Source organism: Nicotiana sylvestris, chromosome 5, assembly GCF_000393655.2.
Source record: "Nicotiana sylvestris chromosome 5, ASM39365v2, whole genome shotgun sequence".
In the NCBI taxonomy this organism is placed as follows: Eukaryota; Viridiplantae; Streptophyta; class Magnoliopsida; order Solanales; family Solanaceae; genus Nicotiana; species Nicotiana sylvestris.
In genome coordinates, this window is record NC_091061.1 from 14,716,686 (window position 1) to 14,737,795 (window position 21,110).

At 37.0% G+C, this 21,110-nt stretch overlaps 3 protein-coding genes and 1 non-coding gene across 6 annotated transcripts; 2 read left to right on the plus strand and 2 right to left on the minus strand.

Annotated features, from left to right (window-relative positions):
• The first annotated feature begins 770 nt into the window (after window positions 1-770).
• On the plus strand, window positions 771-3,794 carry LOC104248179 (uncharacterized). Of its 2 annotated transcripts, none has more exons than XM_009804378.2 (3): window positions 771-1,227; window positions 1,840-2,591; window positions 2,814-3,794. In XM_009804378.2, the coding sequence occupies exons 1-3, from the start codon at window positions 922-924 to the stop codon at window positions 3,211-3,213; spliced, it is 1,458 nt and encodes a 485-aa protein (XP_009802680.1). In that variant the 5' UTR covers window positions 771-921; the 3' UTR covers window positions 3,214-3,794. The 2 variants fall into 2 exon arrangements, with proteins under 2 accessions (XP_009802680.1, XP_070030363.1); XM_070174262.1 differs by having other exon boundaries at window positions 919-1,063.
• LOC104248186 (cytosolic sulfotransferase 5-like) lies at window positions 3,592-5,587 on the minus strand. Of its 2 annotated transcripts, none has more exons than XM_070174263.1 (2): window positions 5,229-5,587; window positions 3,592-4,507 (listed from the first exon to the last, which is right to left on the minus strand). In XM_070174263.1, exons 1-2 carry the CDS (start codon window positions 5,236-5,238, stop codon window positions 3,750-3,752), a joined length of 768 nt encoding a protein of 255 aa, XP_070030364.1. In that variant the 5' UTR covers window positions 5,239-5,587; the 3' UTR covers window positions 3,592-3,749. The 2 variants fall into 2 exon arrangements, with proteins under 2 accessions (XP_070030364.1, XP_009802687.2); XM_009804385.2 differs by having other exon boundaries at window positions 3,592-4,525; window positions 5,229-5,585.
• Window positions 5,588-12,179: 6,592 nt separating this feature from the next.
• On the minus strand, window positions 12,180-12,251 carry TRNAW-CCA (transfer RNA tryptophan (anticodon CCA)). The gene has a single exon. It is a non-coding gene; the product is annotated as a tRNA-Trp (tRNA).
• Window positions 12,252-12,693: 442 nt separating this feature from the next.
• Window positions 12,694-20,440, plus strand: LOC104248181 (uncharacterized). The gene is made up of 5 exons (XM_009804379.2): window positions 12,694-12,899; window positions 13,281-13,354; window positions 13,947-14,082; window positions 14,451-14,765; window positions 19,990-20,440. The coding sequence occupies exons 1-5, from the start codon at window positions 12,792-12,794 to the stop codon at window positions 20,269-20,271; spliced, it is 915 nt and encodes a 304-aa protein (XP_009802681.1). The 5' UTR covers window positions 12,694-12,791; the 3' UTR covers window positions 20,272-20,440.
• The last annotated feature ends 670 nt before the right edge of the window (window positions 20,441-21,110 follow it).

Genomic DNA, 21,110 nt, shown 5'->3' on the forward strand with positions numbered 1-21,110 from the left:
TATTTAACTATGATAAATTGAATTGGCATGGTATAAACAACGGATGCGGGGTAAGTATTTACCAATCTAATTTGTTAAGCCTAGTGTCTGTTGTCTATTGCTGTCACGATTTTTTTTTTAAAGTTTAAGTTTTAAGTATTGACGGTATTTAAAAGATAATTATAGGTAACTCTACATAATAAGAATTTATTGATAAATTTATAATAAATGATAGGTAATATGTTATAACAAGTTAAATTAACGCTAAAATTTATAGAACTATTAGTGCATGTAACTAGAATCCTTCATTGTTTTAATTAAACCCACTTCTATAAGATCTTGCTTTGCACACAATTAGTCCAAACCGTCACGTAAACGCCATCAATATCAAAGAATAAAATAAATAAAAAACGTAAAAAAATCCATTTGAAAACTACCCAAAATCTTCTAGGTCAACACTTGTGGGTCCCTTAGTATCTATTGTCAAGTATTTCATGGCTTTTTGGGTGCTGGATCAGTTGGCGGAAAGGCTTCATCCGAATTCCCTGTATATATAAGTTTAAGATTATTTTTTATACATAAATCGTATATGTTGAATCCTCTTTGCTTATTCGTGAGTATACTTTTTAATATTCTGAATTCCTCGATGAAAATATTAGCTCCGCCACTGGTCCCACCTATTCATTTTATACGAGTCCCTCATATACATGTCATGATGTCATGATGAAGTTGTACATTGGCTTTCAAATAAAGAAACAAAGCTTGCTTGTCAACACACTACACACCTACGAAGTTCGCGTGTTTGAAAGAACTCAAATATGCAAAATCCAATCCTATATATTTATATGTATAAGAGAAATTAGACGTACACTTTAAGAAATCACTTTCAACTCAGAATCCACGACGTCTAAAGTTTGAATCGAATTGACAGAAGAGGAGATAATGGTAAAGCTCAAGAACTTGAGATCAGATACATTGACACTTGTACTTGTAAATATTGCTGGTATAATGGAGAAAGCTGATGAGTCTTTATTACCTGGAGCTTACAAAGAAGTTGGCAAAGAATTGCACACTGATCCCACTGGTCTTGGCTCTCTCACTGTCTTTAGATCATTAGTTCAATGCCTTTGTTATCCTTTAGCTGCATACTTAGCTGCTCGTCATAACAGAGCTCATGTCATAGCTCTTGGCGCTTTTCTCTGGTCTGCTGCTACTTTCCTTGTTGCTATCTCCTCCACCTTCACGGAGGTTCCTTCTAATCTCTGTTTTGTTATTTCTTTTTTTAAGAAAATCATCCACCAGACGGGAAGGGGAGCCTTGCCGTAACTGGTAAAGTTATTGCCACGTGATCAGGAGATTACGGGTTTGAGCCCTGAAAATAACTTCTTGCAGAAATGCAGGGTAACACTGTGTACAATAGACCCTTGTAGTCCGGTCCTTCCCCTGACCCCGCGCGTAGCGAGAGCTTAGTACACTGGACTGTCCTTTTTTACCCACCAGACTTGTAAATATCTAACATTTTTAGATCAAAGAGAGAAAGAACAAACTTCATATTCACTCGAATTTGGATGATTGATGAGTTTAGAGTTCATGGACAGCCTCAACTTATTATTCCTTCCTTTTTCATTTATATGGCATAGTTTGACTAGGTACAGAGCTTAAGAAATAAAGGAAAGACTTTTTTAATCTTCTCGTGTGCATTATTTTCTTAATCTGCAGATATTGTAATCTTCACCGTTTAGTCTGATGACATTTGCATTTTGTTACCCTTCTTGTTGTCATACATGACATATAAAAGTGTCATCTTTTGTAAGTTTGAGTTGTATGATTTAAGTTTAGCAATCTCATGTCATTTAACAGGTAGCAATTGCCAGAGGATTGAATGGAGTAGGACTTGCAATAGTCATACCAGCAATCCAATCTCTAGTTGCTGATTCAACTGATGATAGAAATCGCGGTACAGCCTTTGGATGGTTAGCACTAACATCAAATTTTGGCTCAATTCTTGGTGGGATTTTGGCTGTGCTAATAGCAGAAACATCATTCTTGGGAATCCCTGGCTGGAGAATTTCCTTCCATTTGGTTGGTTTTATAAGTGTTATCGTTGGTTTTTTAGTCCATCTCTTTGCCAATGATCCGCGATTCCTTGACAATAAGGGCAATGCAAAAGATCAACTTGCACCGAAACCATTTCAAGAAGAAGTCATCGAACTCCTAAAAGAAGCGAAAGCAGTTATCAAAATACCTTCCTTCCAAATAATTATTGCACAAGGGGTTTCCGGGACATTCCCTTGGTCATCGTTGTCGTTTGTTACTATGTGGTTAGAGCTTATAGGCTTCTCCCATAAGACAACAGCACTACTCTGGACTTTGTTTCAAGTTTCTGTGTCGCTTGGCGCGTTGTATGGGGGCCGCATGGGGGATGTCTTGGCCAAGCACTTACCTAATTCTGGTAGAATTATTCTAGCTCAGATTAGCTCTGGCTCAGGAATTCCTTTAGCTGCAATTCTACTGTTGCTATTGCCTAATGATCCTAAAACAGCTTTGTTGCATGGTTTAGTCTTAATCATCACGGGATTAATCATATCATGGTGTGGTTCAGCAACAAACAAGTATGTCTCCTCATATCCAATATATCATTCGTTGTCATGTGATCAGAATGTTATGGGTTCGAGCTGTGGAAACAGTTTCTTGCAGAAATGCAGGGTAAGGCTGCATGCAATAGACCCTTGTGGTCCGGCCCTTCCCCGAACCCCGCACATAGCGGAAGCTTAGTGCACCAGATTGCCAAGATTTTTTCTGTTTGTTTTACTCTTTTGTCATGTTTTTTGTAGTCCAATATTTGCTGAGATAGTCCCTGAGAGAGCTCGGACAAGCATTTACGCTCTGGATCGATCTTTTGAGACGATAATTGCATCCTTTGCGCCACTGGTGGTTGGTATTTTAGCTCAACAAATTTTTGGTTATAAACCAATTCCAAAGGGATCAACAAAGTCTCAAGAAACTGAAACAGATAGACAGAATGCTGCATCACTTGCCAAGGCACTATGCACTGCAGTAGGCATTCCATCGGCCATTTGTTGCTTCATATATTCCTTCCTCTATTGCACATATCCACAAGATAGGGATCGTGCCCGGTTGCAACAGATTGATGAAACATGCAAGTTTCCATCTGAAGAACAACAAGCCTTACTTGAGAGCGATGAGCACAGACCTCTTTCAGCAATTTGTTGAAATCTTTCGACAAAATTTTAGACTCTCTGTACATAGAATCCAACAAACAGAAAATGACTTCTCGCTAAGTTGTTTGTATAAAAAGGACAGCCCGGCACACAAAGCATCCCTTATTCATGCAGGATCCGAGCGAGGGCGGCTCCCCTACAGGTGTGATATAGATAGTCTACCCTAATACAAGTATTAGTGGCTGCTTCCATCGCTCGAACCTATGACCTATAGGTCACACAGAGACAACTTTACCGTTGCAAAAAATTTCTAAGGAGTATTTGCTTATTATTTTCAAATTGAATTTGTTAAGATTATATCAGTTTGTAATATATTATAGTAGTGACTGGTGCGAAAAAGCTAGTTGTTTGTACCAACGACGAGGCAAAATATGTAAAGATTTTGATTTTTAATGATATGCTAGCTTGATTACACACATTTTTGCCTGGAAACAATAAGAGTAACAACAATATATATACATCACCTACAACAGTGCCGGCTGATAAATCACAAATGGTGTTTTGCCTGGAAACAATAAGAGAAGAGACTTAAATAACTTGAAGATCTAAGCCAGTGCCTTCAAATTTTTCGCGTGTAATTTGATCAAGACGTTCTTGCATCTCCTTTTTGAGGGAATTCTTCCCGTCCCCAACAAGACCATTTCGGAAATAAGCAATTTTAGGAATGCCAAGAGAAGGTTCCAAGCCATTCTTGTTAACCTGAAGATTCCTCAGCCTCTCCAAACTGCATCTCCAAAGGACATTATCAAGCTCCTCCTCGTTCGCAAAAGGTCTGCCAAGAAACTCAGCCAACTTCTTCACTTGACCTTTCGGATCTTTTTTAATCTCTTCATACCTCAAGAAAAGTATCTTCTCGGGTTTCTTCAAACTTTCATTCCAGTACTCCAAAACATGGTCATGAAAGGGGCCAAAAGGATGAATGCCTTTACAGAAACTATCGAAATATTCATCCATCTTTGGACAAGGCTCTGCATTGGATATCGAATTCATGAAGTGCCATAACGACACAAAAACATCTTTAGGTTCGCGGGTAATGTACACTAATTTGCAGCTGGAATTGTCATTCTTGATTGACTCTGGAAGCTTGGAATAAGGCAAGTGAGTCCGAAAGAGTCGAGGTGAAGGCATTTCGTCAATGTTAAGGACATCAGAATCTAGGTTCTTTGGGTTGAATATTGATATTTCAATAGATGGCATGAGTTGGTTTGGGTGGTTTGTTAGTAAAGGGTCATCCTCCTCATGATCAATATTATCTCTGTTAAGGGCCATGATGCAAGGGATAAGAGCTTTGAGCCAAGTAGTACCTGTCAATGGCGGAGCCAGATTTTGCAATAATAAGAGTCAAAACATAAAGAAGTATACACACGAAAAGTCAAGGGGATTCGACATATATTATAGATACATATAGAGACACTTAAAGTTGCCATGGTATTTCATTTAGACACCTCAAGTAGGCCTTGTTCCGATTGAACACCTATAGTACATCCAAAGTGTACCAACCAGACACATTTCACTGGTATAGTTGATAGCGTGAGTTGCACCCATAAAATGCTCGTGTTCATTGTTCTCTATGCCGTTCACTGGAGCTTCGATCACCGGCTCCGGTGTCATTAGGTCACCAACTTCCTTGACCTTCCGGCACCAGGCTTAGCCCCTATACATGGTCTTACAAATTTGCAGATACCAGTGTTTTTGGGAAACATTCCCGATCCTATTGATATCCTTGGAGTATTTTTGACATAAATGTATGTTTATACCCATTTTCATCTCTTAATACTCTAATTTTCACTTAGAAAATCTTACTAATTGTGATTCATTTTTTTTTACCAAACTACGAAAGAAACATCAAGCCAAAGAACTTTCTACAACTCACGCACTCAACCGTGTCTGATTTGTACAATTTGGACTTACTACATGTGTTCAATCGAAACAAAACCTACTTAAAGTGTCTTAATGAAAAAGCATGGCAACTTTAATAACGAAGCAATTGACTCGAGGGTAGCTTACCCGTTTTCATAGATGAAGCAAGAATAACATCATCATACCGAGCTAAGAAACCAGATTGAGCTGCTATGGCTGCTTTTAAGACCAGTAGCCGTCCCACTGATAACAAAAATTAACAGGTCTCCTCCATTTCTCCCTCGGAAGTCCATCTACAAATGTGGCAAATTCTTCTTCACTCATAATTGTATCTAATTTGGAGGTTGCCATAAATCACAGTTTAGAAGCTAAGCTGCAGTTTGTTGTGTTTGTGCTATGTTTTCCCAGGGGAAGCTGTTAGTAACCAAGATCTATGGATTTGTATAAGGCTTGTCTGACCACATATCTCACGTCCTTTTTTTTTCTAAATTTTTCTTCGTTTTACATCACGTGTTCTTATCCTTTCTATTCCCTCACCATATTTAAGTGGGGTTTATTCCTTATAATCGACCGACACTAAGTAATTGGCACCTCATTCGCTTTTACACTCACTAGTTTAGTGTACGTGTACAAAAATAATATTTTTGACTACAAATGCTTCATCCCAATTTTATATATATTTTTTATCAATTTAGCATTGATATATTTGTGATAATTTTTATATATACTAACCTTAGCTTGTACTACATTTTCAATTATTGTAATTTAAGGGGGGGGGGGGGGAATTTAGAAAACAATATGAAAAATTAGAGTTTTGGAATAAGAAAAATGAATCTAGTCATCTAAAAAATGTAGGGTTATTCTCATTATTTTATTCTCTTCTTTTGAGTCGTCTACTTATTCTCATCTCATAAAAGTTTGTACAACCAAAACTGACGACAATATATAAATAAATATCAAATATGTGAATAAAGTTACAGACGAACATAAAAAAAAATAGGGGTGTTCACGATTTGACGGAAAACCGATCCAAACCGAAAACCGAACCAAACCGATTAAGTAAACCGATATTTTTCTTGATTTGGATTGGTTTTGGTTTTAAATTTTAAAAACCGATAATATTTGTTTTGGTTTTGGTTCTATTTTAAAAAAATCGAAAAATAAACCGAACCAAGCCGACTAATTATATACAAAATTTAATACAGTAATTATTTATATACAATATAATATCTTTTTGTAAATAATTTTAAATATTTTATGCATTTTAATTGTTATTTTGAATTTTGGTTTATCTTTTTATATCATTAAAGATTGCCTAAGCCCAAAATAATAGGACTCGACCAATTTTCTTTTCATTAAGAGACTCTAATTTTCTAACCCTCCGCACATACTTTTGCCTAACAACAACAACAACAACAACCCAGACTTTTGCCTACAGAATAGTTAAAAAAAAACCACCACAAGAGTAAAGAAAGCAAATTCAAATTGCAAGACAACAACGGCTAAAGCTTAAGAAAGCAAACTATTAGTTTGTTTTTTGTTCATTCTTTTCATATAAACAAGTAAATAACCTTTCAGTTCTGAAAGAAATATATAAAAAAACATAAATTTAGCAAAAATTATTTTCAGAATGTTGTCTAGCGTTGTTTTATTATTATCGACTTATCATTAGCTTACTAAGAACCGAAAAACCGAACCAAACCAACAACAATCAAACCGATGGTATGTATTTAATTTGGTTTGGTTTTGGTTTTAAAATTTTAAAAACTGATTAAATTGGTTTGGTTTTGGTTTTAATCAAAAACCTACCAAACCGAACCGTGAACACCCCTAATAAAAAATACTAAGCGACATGAAGTTTAAATCAATAATTAAAGCTTGGATCATAAATTAATATGATTAAGTTATCATGCCAATAAAAATTTACAAGAACTATGAAATACATGGCACATTAAAAAAAATTAAAAGACTAAAAGAATTCATTCCTCCTAATCTCGTCCCAAAATCATATGAATACTATATTCATCAGATAAATAAATATCAAATATAAAAATATAATGGAAAAAAATTGAATTTTTCTGTAAAAGCCTATCAGAAAGAGAACTAAATAACTTTCAATAGCCTATCCAACAATTAATAACTAACCATGGAAGCTTAGGAACAAACAAAATATTGAAATAGCAATACATGTGTCGAAATAATTGAAAGTTTTAGACCGAAAAAGAGAAAGAAAAAAAGAAGAGATTTTTGAATGTTAAATCAATAGGTAATTTGACTTCAAATTGTAGTTCTACAGGCAATCAAATATGTATTTGTTGTATTTTTTCCAACTTTTCTGTCAAATAAAATTTACTACATTCGAATTTTAAAAATTAAAATTATACCAACATATTTTTGTAAGGAAATCAATTCAAATCATTAGATCTTGTTAAATAATGGATTGAATTTAAATTCGGTTTTTTTTTTTGCCATGAATTAGAGCTTTATGTAGCTGCTATATATGTATTTCCGCCAATAATATCTTCTTAAAAGATTTACTACTTTTTGAATTGTAACTGAATAGAATTTATTTGAGTGATATAACAACAACAACAACAACAACAACAACAACAACAACAACAACAACAACAACAACAACAACAACAACAACAACAACAACAACAACAACAACAATAACAACGACCCAGTATAATCCCACAAGTGAGGGTAATATGCACGCAAACCTTACCCCTACCCCGAAGGGTAGAGAGGCTGTTTCCAGGACCCTCGGCTCAAAAAAGTAACAGGAGACGATATATTAGTACCATAAAAATGCATAATAAAATAACAGCTTTATAAGATATATGAAATACAGAATACGAAATACGAAATAGATGGCTGGTATAGTAAAAACTAGCAGGTAAAGCCATGCATCAATAGACGACCAATGGCATTCTTAGTCTAACTCCTAACTGGCTAGTCTCACTCTATTGTGTTGTAGAAATATTCACAACTTTCCCCTAACCTACAACCTTAATGCGCGACCTCCATAATTCCCTGTCAAGAGCCATGTCCTCAGTAATCCTAAGTCGCGTCATGTCCTGTCTGATCACCTCTCCCCAATACTTCTTAGGCCGCCCTCTACCTCTCCGCGTGCCCACTACAGCCAGTCACTCACACCTCCTCACCGGTGCATCAGTGCTCCTCCTCTGAATGTGCCCGAACCATCTGAGTCTTACTTCCCGCATCTTGTCCTCCATGGGGGCCACGTCCACCTTCTCTCGAATATCTTCATTCCTAATCTTATCCATCCTTGTATGCCCGCACATCCACCTCAACATCCTCATCTCTGCTACTTTCATCTTCTGGATGTGTGAGTTATTTACCGGCCAACATTCAGTTCCATATAACATGGCAGGCCTAACCACTGCTCTATAAAACTTACCTTTTAGTAACGGTGGCACTTTCTTGTCACACAAGACTCCCGACGCTAACCTCCACTTCATCCACCCCACCCCTATACGGTGTGTGACATCCTCGTCAATCTCCCCGATCCCCTGAATAACCGATCCAAGGTACTTGAAACTACCCCTCTTGGGAATGACTTGAGAGTCAAGCCTCACTTCAACTCCCGCTTCCGTCGGCTCAACTCCAAATTTGCACTCGAGGTATTCCGTCTTCGTCCTGCTCAACTTGAAACCTTTAGACTCAAGAGCATGTCTCCAAATCTCTAGCCTCTCGTTGACGCCGCCTCGTGTCTCGTCAATTAGAATAATGTCATCAGCAAATAGCATGCACCATGGCACCTCCCCTTGAATATGATGAGTCAGTGCATCCATCACCAGGGCAAATAGGAATGGGCTGAGCGCAGACCCTTGGTGCAACCCCGTAATAACTGGAAAGTGTTCAGAGTCGCCTCCTACTGTCCTAACCCGAGTCTTAGCTCCAGCATACATGTCTTTAATCACCCTAATATAGTCAACCGGGACCCCTTTATCCTCTAAGCAGCTCCATAAGACCTCCCTAGGAACCCTATCGTACGCTTTCTCCAGATCAATAAACACCATGTGGAGATCCTTCTTCCTATCCCTGTACTGTTCCACCATCCTCCTAATAAGGTGGATAGCTTCTGTGGTAGATCGCCCCGGCATGAACCCGAACTGGTTGTCTGAAATAGACACCGTCCTTCGCACTCTCATTTCTACCACTCTCTCCCAAACTTTCATGGTATGACTTAGTAATTTGATGCCCCTATAGTTGTTACAGCTCTGGACATCACCTTTGTTCTTATACAACGGGACCATTGTACTCCACCTCCACTCTTCAGGCATCCTATTAGTCTTGAATATAACACTAAACAATGCAGTAAGCCATTCCAAGCCTGCTCTACCCACACACCTCCACAGTTCAACCGGAATTTCGTCTGGCCCGGTAGCTCTGCCCCTTCTCATCTTACGCATTGCCTCCATGACTTCATCGATCTCAATGTCCCTACAATTACTTAATTCATGGTGACTGTCGGCATTCCTCAATTCCCCAAGTATAATATCCTGATCCCCTTCTTCACTTAGAAGTTTATGAAAGTAGGTCTGTCACCTCCTCTTAATCTGGTCATCTCCCATCAAAACTTTGCCGTCATCATCTTTTATGCACCTCACTTGGTCCAGATCCCGAGTTGTCCTCTCTCTCGCCTTAGCGAGTCGGAATAACTTCTTCTCCCCACCTTTGTTCTTTAGTTCCTCATACAGACGAGCAAAAGCTGTCGTCTTAGCCTCTGTCACTGCCATCTTCGCCTCCTTCCTAGCTACTTTATACCTTTCACTGTTCTCTCTTTTCTCCTCCTCGTCAGTGCTCCCTACTAACCGCAGGTAAGCCGCCTTCTTTGCTTCCACTTTACCTTGGACAACTGCATTCCACTACCAATCTTGTTTGTGGCCATCATTGTGGCCCGTAGATATCCCTAACACCTCTCTCACCGCCTTTCTTATACAGTCCGTCATCGTCGACCACATTGTGTTTGCGTCCCCACTACTTCTCCAAGCTCCCATTGCCGATAACCTTCCTTCCAACTCCTTAGCTTTATCCTTAGTTAAGGCACCCCACCTAATCCTGGGGCGTCCTTGTACTGACCTCTTCTTCCTCCTTATCCTAATACAAATGTCCATCACCAAAAGCCTATGCTGCGTAAAATTATAAAATAAAAGTTAGAGAATTTTTTTTAACATAATAAATATTATTCTCATTCAGCTAGCTCAATAAACAAAAATATCATATACCATACAAGTTTTTCGGATGCTTTATTTGTGATTTAAAAAGGACTTATATGAAAATTTAAAAATTAAAATTAATCTTTTGGTCTTTTAAAATTTAGGATGAAAGTTGACATTATACCTCCTAAAAATTTATAGTGACAATATAAAGTTTAAAAAATAACTAATGTTGAATAATATTTTACTACAACTAACTTAATTTAAAAGGATAATATAGCGAGACATTATCCTATAAGACTGAATAACCGAATGCAAGAAAGAAATAAAAATGACAACTCATTTATAATATATTTGGTCATCTACTATTTCATCTTTATTGCTTCAAATTCATATTATTATCAATTTGACTCTTAATTTTATATTATAAATTGACTTTTTAATTTCTTTCACCATTAATGCTCTTCCTACAAAAATTAATTTATATACCTTAAAGAGTTGTCAACGACTTATATAATGAATTTTAAAAAATATTAACTTGAACTCTTTTTCATTAATTAATTCAAAAACTTAATTATTTATTTTCGACATTAAAGAAAATAAATTAACTTTTATTATCAAATTCTTAATATTAGTTCATTCCAATTTTAAAATTTAACTATAATTAAAACTTTGTTGAATAGAATTTTGATTTCAAATAGTTAAAAATTATTAGTATGACAATTTTGATTCGTTTTAGTGCTTCCGAAATCATTGTTCATTAGTATGTCAATTTTGATTCGTTTTTGTGCTTCTAGAATTATTGTGCTTTTTTACTTCTAGAAAATATTACGCATAATTTCTAAAGTTTTGAATAATAAGAAAATCTTATAGTTTAATATAGTTTTAAAGTTTTAATATTAATAGCGTCAAATAAGGACATTCATATAAGGTCTTAAAGCGTTAATATTAATAGACGTCAAATAAGGACATTCATATAAGGTAAAAAGGTTAATAATTTAAAGTTCTAAATATTAGGATTTGCTATCTAGTTTAATAAGGAAAGATTTAATAAAATAAATTTTAGTTGATTTTAAAGTCCTAAAATTTAGGAAAGCAACTTAAAATTACAAATTTATCCAATGTAAAATCTTTTTTTAAAGGGTAAAAATGGCGAACGACATTTCGTTAAGGGTTTCGTGCTTTTAATATAGTATAGATATAGATATAGATATAGATTATATAATTACTACTCCCTCCATTCCAGTTTATGTAAATCCATTTTTCTTTTGGTACGTTCTAAAAAGAATGACCCTTTTTCTAAATTTGAAGACAATTTAGCTTAAACTTACTATTTTACCCTTAATGAAAAGCTTTTATACACAAATACTTTGGATCCCATTTTGACTTGTTTAGGATCACAAATTCCAAAAGTCTTCAATTTTTTCTTAAACAATGTGCTCAGTCAAACAAGTTCACATAAATTTGAACCGAGGGAATAGTAAAATCTAATGAGTAATGAACACTAATTAATATGAATTGCATGTAGCATCAAATTACCAAAACATATAGTATTCACTTCATTTCATGTGTCTTAGTTTTGATTGAATAATAGAGTTTAGGAAAATACAGAAACTTTTAGATCTTGTGACCTTAAACTAAAGATGTGTGTAATGTATTAAAATGAGTTTTGAACTTGTGATCTTCGTGAAAATATTTGATTTAGAGTTACTGAACCAGCGTAACAAAAATTGAAATGTGTAAAACAAATTAACATAAATTATCAAATTAAGTCCAACTAGAAGATTGTGCATCTGGCTGTCAAGGTATGGAATGACAAAATAGCTCACGGAAGGAATGACAAAATTGCCTACAGGAAGAGGGCAAAAGGGTAAAATTAGAAAAGGAATGGATCCGATTTGGATCGGGGTATTGAACCCGACGTGAATCGAACACGCAACCTTCTGATCTGGAGTCAGACGCGCTACCATTGCGCCACGGATCCTGGTGGTGCTTAGGGAGCAGGCGAAAACATATTTTAGCGTCATCTTTATTAAAAAAAAATCACTTCTTAATTGCTTTCCAAATTCTTATTTTCCTAAACTTTCTCTATTTTTTTTCACGGAGGCCTGCTGATGGTTTGTTCTTTCAACTTGTATTTTTATTCTATTTTTGGAAAATAAAAAAGATTAGTGAATCGGATAAATGAAATTTCCAAGTGAGACACTTTTTACTTTTCTAGAAAAAAAAAAAAAGAAGAAGAAGAAGGAGGAATAGACACTTTAAAAGATATTTACGTTAAAATTTCCACTATACGTGGTTTACATTCCACGTGTCATCATTCTACATCATGTATAGGTCCTACAAAAATCTGATGGCACGCAAACATTCAGAAAATTCACTCCCAGCAAACAGCTTTGACCATGCAATATTTGCAAATATTTAAACAAAATTTTCTCAAATAAACGAAGGAAAAAAATTCATTCAATAAAAGCTTTAAACGTACGTACGACTCACCGAGTAGTCTCAATTCGGTGGCGAAACAATGAAGAAAGCAACACCTGTACGGAATTCCCATACCTCCACGGCGGATCTGTTGACGTGGTCGGAGGTTCCGCCGCGTTCGTCCGCCAATGCATCTCGTTCTCGTCGTGTATGTTTTCATTTTCCATCAAATGTCTGTCTAATATTGAAATACGTAACGCTATCGTTACATATTTACGTGTAACGATATATGTAATTCATTTAATTACGTGTATCTAATATTGAAATATGACGCATTTAATTATTAAATTCTATTATGTTTCAACACGCCTCCTCACATGTCATATTTACGTGTGAACCTAATTATTTTTCATGGTCATACACATGTAATTCATTTTGTATAATGGTCGGTGATGGGACTCGAGGCCAAGATATCTGTCTACTCTAAACGTTGAACTTTGTGACCATCAATCACTTAAGATATTAGAGAATAGAGAGTTGCACTTTTAATTACTTAAGGGTTAGTTTTGTCTTTTACCTTTCATTGCAGCCTTCTGATGGAATGAGTAAGGTGTTGTTTGGAGGGCAGATTACTGATCAGGAAGCTGAGAACTTGAACAAAAGGTAAGGCAAGAAGAAAGAAAAATATATATAAGCTTTTTGAATAATTTAATTTTCTTTTGTATTTGGAATTGAGCTAGAAATTAAATGAATGAATTAAAGGAGGATTTAAATAACCTATGCTAGCTATTTGGAATTAAGGAGTAGTTGATTAATTGATTAGTCGCATCAAATTACAGAAGGATTGATTAGTCGAATCAAATTACAGAAGGATTATCTAGATTATGTTTCCGTGTTGTAACTCATGCTTGCACTTTGCAGACAGAGAAGTTTCTATTGTTTAGAAAAGAAATGAAAAAACAATTAGTAACTCATGACGAAAGCGGATCCAAGATTTAAACTGTATGAGTTCAACTTTTAAGGTTTTCAGTATTGAACTCATTATATCCTTAAAGTTATGGGTTCATATCTATAATTTATTGCGATTTCAGTGAATTTTTGCGCATAAATTTGTGCTCCGCGTCGAAAGTTATGGATTCAATTGAACCTGTTGCTATAGGGCTACATCCGCCCCTGCTGACGATGGTCGAAGTTTTGTACGTATAACATACTCTTACACCTAGCACTAAGCCTGATTGAAACTTGCTATATTCAGGAAACCTTGTTCAGGGTACAAACTAAAGGAGATGCGTGGCAGCAATCTATTTTCTGCTGTTAGTAAAACTGTTGCATCAGAACCTGAACCTGTTAATGCTAATGTTAGCAACAGGACATCTGTCCGGATCGTTCAGGTACTACTTTCCTCTTCAGGATTAACGCTTCATTTCTTTTTCTATGTTCAATGATCAGAGAAGTCCCTTACCGTTCTGTATAAATGGAGAATTCTATTTATAGAGATCGGGTGGAGGGGCGCATTTAATCCTTATTTATAAAAATTATAACAGCCGAGGATCTATCGGAAACAGCCTCCCTATCTTTATAAGGTATGGGTAAGGTCCGCGTATACACTACCCTCCCCATGCCCCATTTATGGGAATACACTGGGTTCATTGTTGTTGTTGTTATAAAAATTATAACAGCACTGGACTAGCAGTATGAGCATGCTACATAATTAGGAAATTGAATAGTAATTTGATCAAATGTTACAATGTCATTGTAGCAAGGTGCAAATGGAGAAAGCCAGATTTCATTCAGTACTGAAGAAAAGATCTCCCCGGAGACGCCTACCACTCCAACAGAAGTGGCGAATCAGAGCGAGTTGAGTGGAACACCAGAAAGCGAGCTAGATAGCAAAGTGAAGAAGCAGCTTTCGGATGCAAAGAGCAAGGAACTTAGTGGAAGTGACATCTTTGGCCCTCCTGTACAAGTTCCTCCAAGATTATTGGCTACTACACGGGCCTCAGAGCCGAAACAAAGCAAAGACATCGATGAACCTGCTCCACGATCTGTACGCACATCTGTCAAAGTTTCTAATGTAAGTTGCCTTCTGAGACTTGTCAAGGTTGGCATTCTCTTCTTATTTTCCTTGTTATGGCTTTTTAGCTTAGTACGGATCTCATTTCTGTCTTCTCAAGGTACGGGTAAGGTCTGGATACACACTAACCTCCCCAGATCCCACTTGTGGGACTGTACTGTGTTTGTCGTTGTTCTTGTTGTATGGATCTCATTTCTCTTGTGCATTTTGTGTTGAAGTTTGGCAAAATGCCAAAGTCCCATGTTGGTTGGGAGTTAAGTTTGGGGGGGATTTTTCCCCTATAAAAGAAGGCCTAATGTTTAGGATTGAAACACACCTCTCATTTGCCTTCTCATCTGTTTAAGACATTTGTATCTTCTCTCTTTAGTATTATTTCACTTGTATTTTTGGAGTGAAATAAAATATTGGTTGTGTCCGAGGAGTAGGCAAAATTAGCCGAACCTCGTAAATTCTGGTGTTCCCTTTATTATTGTTTTATTGTCTTATTTATTATTTGGTGGTTGTCATAATTTTTGGTATAGTAGTTGTGACTTATTCACACTCTATACATTTGGCTTCCGCAACAATTGGTATCAGAGCCAAGGTACTGTCTAAGTATGCTCTGTGGTTGCAGCATAGTCTGATCTTCCACATCAGAAAAGATTTATCTTGGTAACTGAGTCAAGGTTCTGTCTGAGTATGCTCTGTAGTTGCAGCTTAGTCTGATCTTCTACATCAGAAAGGAAATAATCTTGATTTGTGTCGTCAGCTATTAAATAATATTTGTGTCAAATATGGGGGACAATAAACAAGAAGAATCTACATCAAGTGTCAACAATACGTCATCATTGGCATCTTCGCTTATGACAAGAATTGTGTCAAATGCGAAATTTGCGGTAGAAATTTTTGACGGGTCCGGACATTTTGGGATGTGGCAAGGCGAGGTTCTAGATGTCCTTTTTCAACAAGGGCTAGATCTGGCCATTGAAGAAAAGAAACCAGATGTTATTGGAGAAGAAGATTGGAGAATTATCAACCGTGTTGCTTGCGGTACCATTCGATCCTACCTTGCTAGAGAGCAGAAATATCCATACACAAAGGAAACTTCTGCAAGTAAATTATGGAAAGCACTGGAGGATAAATTTTTGAAGAAAAACAGTCAAAATAAATTGTACATGAAGAAGAGACTGTTTCACTTCACCTATGTTCCTGGTACCACGATGAATGAACATATCACCAGTTTCAATAAGTTGGTCACAGATTTGCAAAATATGGATACAACTTATGATGATGGTGACTTGGCCTTAATGTTGTTGGCGTCACTTCCTGATGAGTACGAGCACCTTGAAACTACTCTACTCCATGGAAATGACGAAATTTCTCTCAGAGAAGTTTGTTCAGCTTTGTACAGCTATGAACAAAGAAAGCGAGAAAAACAGAAGGGCGGAGAAGGAGAAGCACTGTTTGTGAGGGGTCGTCCTCAAAATCAAACGAGGACAAAGAAGGGAAGATCCAAGTCAAGATCCAGACCCAGCAAAGATGAATGTGCCTTTTGTCGAGAAAAAGGGCACTGGAAGAAAGACTGTCCGAAGTTGAAGAATAAGGCCAAACATAACAATGGAAAGGCCATTATGGATTCAAATGTAGCTGATTGTGATGATTCAGACTTCTCATTAGTTACAACAGAGTCATCAACATCATCAGACATATGGTTGATGGACTCGGCTTGTAGCTATCATATGTGTCCCAACAAGGACTGGTTCATGGAATTTCAAGAAGGAGAATATGGAGTCATCCACACAGCGGATAACAGCCCTCTTACCTCATATGGCATTGGTTCAATACGATTAAGGAACCATGATGGAATGATCAGAACATTGATAGATGTTCGATATGTACCGGATTTGAAGAAGAATCTCATCTCTGTGGGAGCCCTAGAATCAAAAGGGTTCAAAATCATTGCAGAAAATGGAGTGATGAGAGTATGCTCCGGTGCACTAGTGGTAATGAAGGCTAATCGGAAGAATAATAATATGTACCGCTATCGTGGCAGTACAGTTATTGGGACAGCGACAGTAACATCCAGTGACGACAAAGAGGCAGAAGCAACCAAGCTATGGCACATGCGCTTGGGACATGCTGGAGGAAAATCCTTGAAAACTCTATCAGATCAAGGATTGTTAAAAGGAGTAAAGGCTTGCAACTTGGAGTTTTGTGAGCATTGTGTCAAAGGGAAACAGACAAGGGTTAAATTTGGTACAGCGATCCATAATACTAAAGGCATTTTGGATTATGTACACTCTGATGTTTGGGGTCCTTCCAAAACACCTTCATTGGGTGGGAAGCACTATTTTGTAACCTTTGTTGATGATTTTTCTCGAAGAGTGTGGGTGTATACAATGAAAAACAAAGATGAAGTGCTGGGAATTTTTCTCAAATGGAAGACGATGGTGGAGAATCAAACAGGCAGGAGGATCAAGTGTATTCGCACAGACAATGGAGGTGAATACAAAAATGATCATTTCAATAAGGTCTGTGAAAATGATGGCATCGTCCGACACTTCACTGTTAGACATACACCACAACAGAATGGAGTGGCAGAACGTATGAACCGGACCTTGCTGGAGAAGGTACGGTGTATGTTGTCCAATGCTGGCTTGGGCAAAGAATTTTGGGCTGAGGCAATTACATATGCATGTCACCTCATTAATCGTCTACCATCTGCTGCTATTGATGGCAAAACACCATTTGAAAAATGGTACGGAAAACCTGCTGTAGATTATAACTCTTTGCACGTGTTTGGCTCAACTGCATATTATCATGTGACGGAGTCAAAATTGGATCCAAGGGCAAAGAAGGCTATTTTTATGGGAATTACTTCTGGAGTCAAAGGATATCGCTTATGGTGCCCTATGACAAAGAAAGTAATATTCAGCAGAGATGTTACCTTTGATGAATTTGCTATGGTAAATAAGGTAACAGAAGATACCAAACAAAATGAAGGTGCTTCTAAGCAGGTGGAGTTTGAGGGAAAATTTATTTTTCCTACACAAGAAGCAGAGGAGGAAACAAATGAAGATTACCCTCTGGAAGGAGAGCCAGTAGAGGAGATTCCAACTCAGGAATCTCAACAACAACTTGAATCAATAGCAACCAGCAGGCCAAAAAGAACAATAACGAAACCTGTTCGTCTCATAGAGACGGTTGCTTGTGCAACCTCAATTGTAGTTGATGATGTTCCTACTACTTATAAAGACGCTGTCCAAAGTTCAGAAGAAGATAAGTGGAGGATTGCCATGAATGATGAAATACAGTCCCTTCATCAGAATCATACATGGAGATTGGCCAATCTCCCGAAGGGAAAGAAAGCAATTGGGTGCAAATGGGTATTTGCAAAGAAGGAAGGATTTCCTAACCAAGTAGATGTTCGCTACAAAGCAAGATTGGTGGCCAAAGGATATGCTCAAAAGGAGGGAATTGATTACAATGAAGTGTTTTCTCCAGTTGTAAAACATTCCTCCATTAGAATTATGTTGGCTTTGGTAGCACAATTGGATTTGGAACTAGTTCAGATGGATGTAAAAACTGCGTTTTTACATGGAAACTTGGAGGAGGAAATCTACATGACTCAGCCAGAAGGATTCAAAGTTGCTGGAAAAGAAAATATGGTGTGCAAACTTGAAAAATCGTTGTACGGATTGAAACAATCTTCTAGACAATGGTACAAGCGATTTGACGAGTTTATGTTGCGGCAAGGGTACAAGAGAAGCAAATACGATCATTGTGTGTATTTGCACAAGCTTAAAGATGGTTCCTTTGTATATCTTCTCCTATATGTTGATGATATGTTGATAGCTTCCAAGAATTCGGAAGAAATTGATAAGTTGAAGATTCAACTGAAGAAGGAGTTCGAGATGAAGGATTTGGGTGAGGCAAAGAAAATTCTTGGCATGGAGATAATTAGAGATAGACGTTCAAAGAAACTCTGTTTATCTCAAAAGGAATATTTGAAGAGAGTACTTCAACGTTTTGGCATAGATGACAAGACTAAGCCAGTTAGTACTCCACTTGCTTCCCATTTTAAGCTAAGTACTACTATGTCGCCAATGGATGAAGCTGAACGAGAGTATATGTCAAAGGTACCATACGCAAATGCTGTTGGTAGCTTGATGTATGCAATGGTTTGCACAAGGCCTGACATTTCACAAGCTGTTGGAGTTATTAGCAGATATATGCACAATCCAGGGAAGGAGCATTGGCAAGCTGTGAAGTGGATTCTACGGTATATTCATAATACTGTAGATGTCGGGTTAGTTTTTGAGCAGGAAGACAATCAGTTTGTAGTTGGATATTGTGACTCAGATTTTGCGGGTGATATGGACAAACGAAGATCAACTACTGGTTATGTGTTTACTTTTGCAAAGGCACCAGTTAGTTGGAAGTCTACTTTGCAGTCAACAGTTGCTTTGTCTACAACAGAGGCAGAGTACATGGCTATTACAGATGCTGTGAAAGAGGCAATTTGGCTTCAAGGATTGCTAAAGGAGCTTGGTGTTGAACAAAAAGGTATCACAATTTTTTGTGATAGTCAAAGTGCTATTCAATTAGCGAAGAACCAAGTTTATCATGCAAGGACGAAGCACATTGATGTTCGGTATCATTTCGTACGAGAAATCATAGAAGAAGGTGGAGTCACGGTGAAGAAAATTCATACTACAGAGAATCCTGCTGATATGCTGACAAAGGTGGTGACTGCGGTCAAGTTTCAACATTGTTTGGATTTGATCAACATTGTTGAACACTGAAGATTGAAGATGAAGACACAACCAAAATTTGTTATTGAGAGAGAATTGAAAATGTGGAATTTTGCCAAGGTGGAGATTTGTTGAAGTTTGGCAAAATGCCAAAGTCCCACATTGGTTGGGAGTTAAGTTTGGGGGGATTTTTCCCCTATAAAAGAAGGCCTAATGTTTAGGATTGAAACACACCTCTCATTTGCCTTCTCATCTGTTTAAGGCATTTGTATCTTCTCTCTTTAGTATTATTTCACTTGTATTTTTGGAGTGAAATAAAATATTGGTTGTGTCCGAGGAGTAGGCAAAATTAGCCGAACCTCGTAAATTCTGGTGTTCCCTTTATTATTGTTTTATTGTCTTATTTATTATTTGGTGGTTGTCATAATTTTTGGTATAGTAGTTGTGACTTATTCACACTCTATACATTTGGCTTCCGCAACATTTTGCAGCCTGCTGGTGGTCGAAGTAATATCTTGTTTGGCAGCGATGAACCTGTTGTGAAGCCAGTAAAGAAAATACATAACCAGAAGTTTGCGGAGTTAACTGGCAACAACATTTTCAAGGGAGATTACAACAGTCCTCCTGGATCTTCAGAAAAGCCACTGAGCAGCGCTAAGCTGAGGGAAATGAGCGGTAGCAATATATTCGCTAAAGATAAAGTTGAATCCAGAGTTTGCTATGGTGGCGTACGCAAACCACCAGGTGGAGACAGCAGCATCAGATTATTTTAAGTAAATAAATCACATCAAACTGCTACTTATGTTAACCTGTAAATGAACATACTTCAGCTGCATCTGACTAGTGAGGCCTTCTCATGATCATTGTGGTTTTAGGAATGAGGATTGTAAATTTTGATGTGTCAATCATGTCATATGATTAATATTAACACCATAATTTGATTCACAATATAGAACTATTATCCTACTGGAGTACTTTTCTGCATAATGATCTTTTATGTTTCTTTGACTGGTGCTATGATCCTTCCCATTGGGATAAAACTTTTTTTTTTTGGCGACTTCGAGAGCAATTCTATAAAATGGTGTCTACAGTTATGTTTTTTTTTATTAGTAAGGCAAATGAGCAACAATCAGTTTGAGTTATTATATTATCTTGCAAATATTCAGCACTAGCTCGTAGTTTTGGTACTAGAAAATAGACAAGATTAAAAATGACTATATTTGGATGGTGTAAGTAGCACATAGAGGATAACATGAGAGAAGGTTGCCTGAAATGATCTAGACATGTCTTACGTCGACCTTCAGATGTATTTTTTGGAAATGTCTTACATCGACCTTCAGATGCACTGGTTCGTAGGTGTCAAACCATGGTGAGGGGATGTGTTAAAAGGGAACAAAGTAGACCTAAATTCACATAGAATAGAGTTGTTTCAAAAGACATACAATCTAATTGAATCCATGTAGACCTAGTGAAAAATAGGGTACAATAGAAGAGAAAAAATTATATACTGTAGGAGAAACCAACTAGTTGGGAATTTGGGATTAAGTTTGTTAGTACGTTTACTTTAGGTCCAATAATTTCTATTAGTATTTTCTTTATGTTATAGATTTAT

What these genes read in the sequence shown, in the direction of transcription:
- LOC104248179 (XM_009804378.2), top strand. Translation starts at nt 922, where the DNA reads ATGGTAAAGCTCAAGAACTTGAGATCAGATACATTGACACTTGTACTT. An exon ending in TCTCCTCCACCTTCACGGAG is followed by an intron (nt 1,228 to 1,839) that starts GTTCCTTCTAAT and finishes GTCATTTAACAG; the next exon opens with GTAGCAATTGCCAGAGGATT. An exon ending in TGTGGTTCAGCAACAAACAA is followed by an intron (nt 2,592 to 2,813) that starts GTATGTCTCCTC and finishes TGTTTTTTGTAG; the next exon opens with TCCAATATTTGCTGAGATAG.
- LOC104248181 (XM_009804379.2), top strand. Translation starts at nt 12,792, where the DNA reads ATGAAGAAAGCAACACCTGTACGGAATTCCCATACCTCCACGGCGGAT. An exon ending in CATCTGTCCGGATCGTTCAG is followed by an intron (nt 14,083 to 14,450) that starts GTACTACTTTCC and finishes ATGTCATTGTAG; the next exon opens with CAAGGTGCAAATGGAGAAAG. An exon ending in CATCTGTCAAAGTTTCTAAT is followed by an intron (nt 14,766 to 19,989) that starts GTAAGTTGCCTT and finishes AACATTTTGCAG; the next exon opens with CCTGCTGGTGGTCGAAGTAA.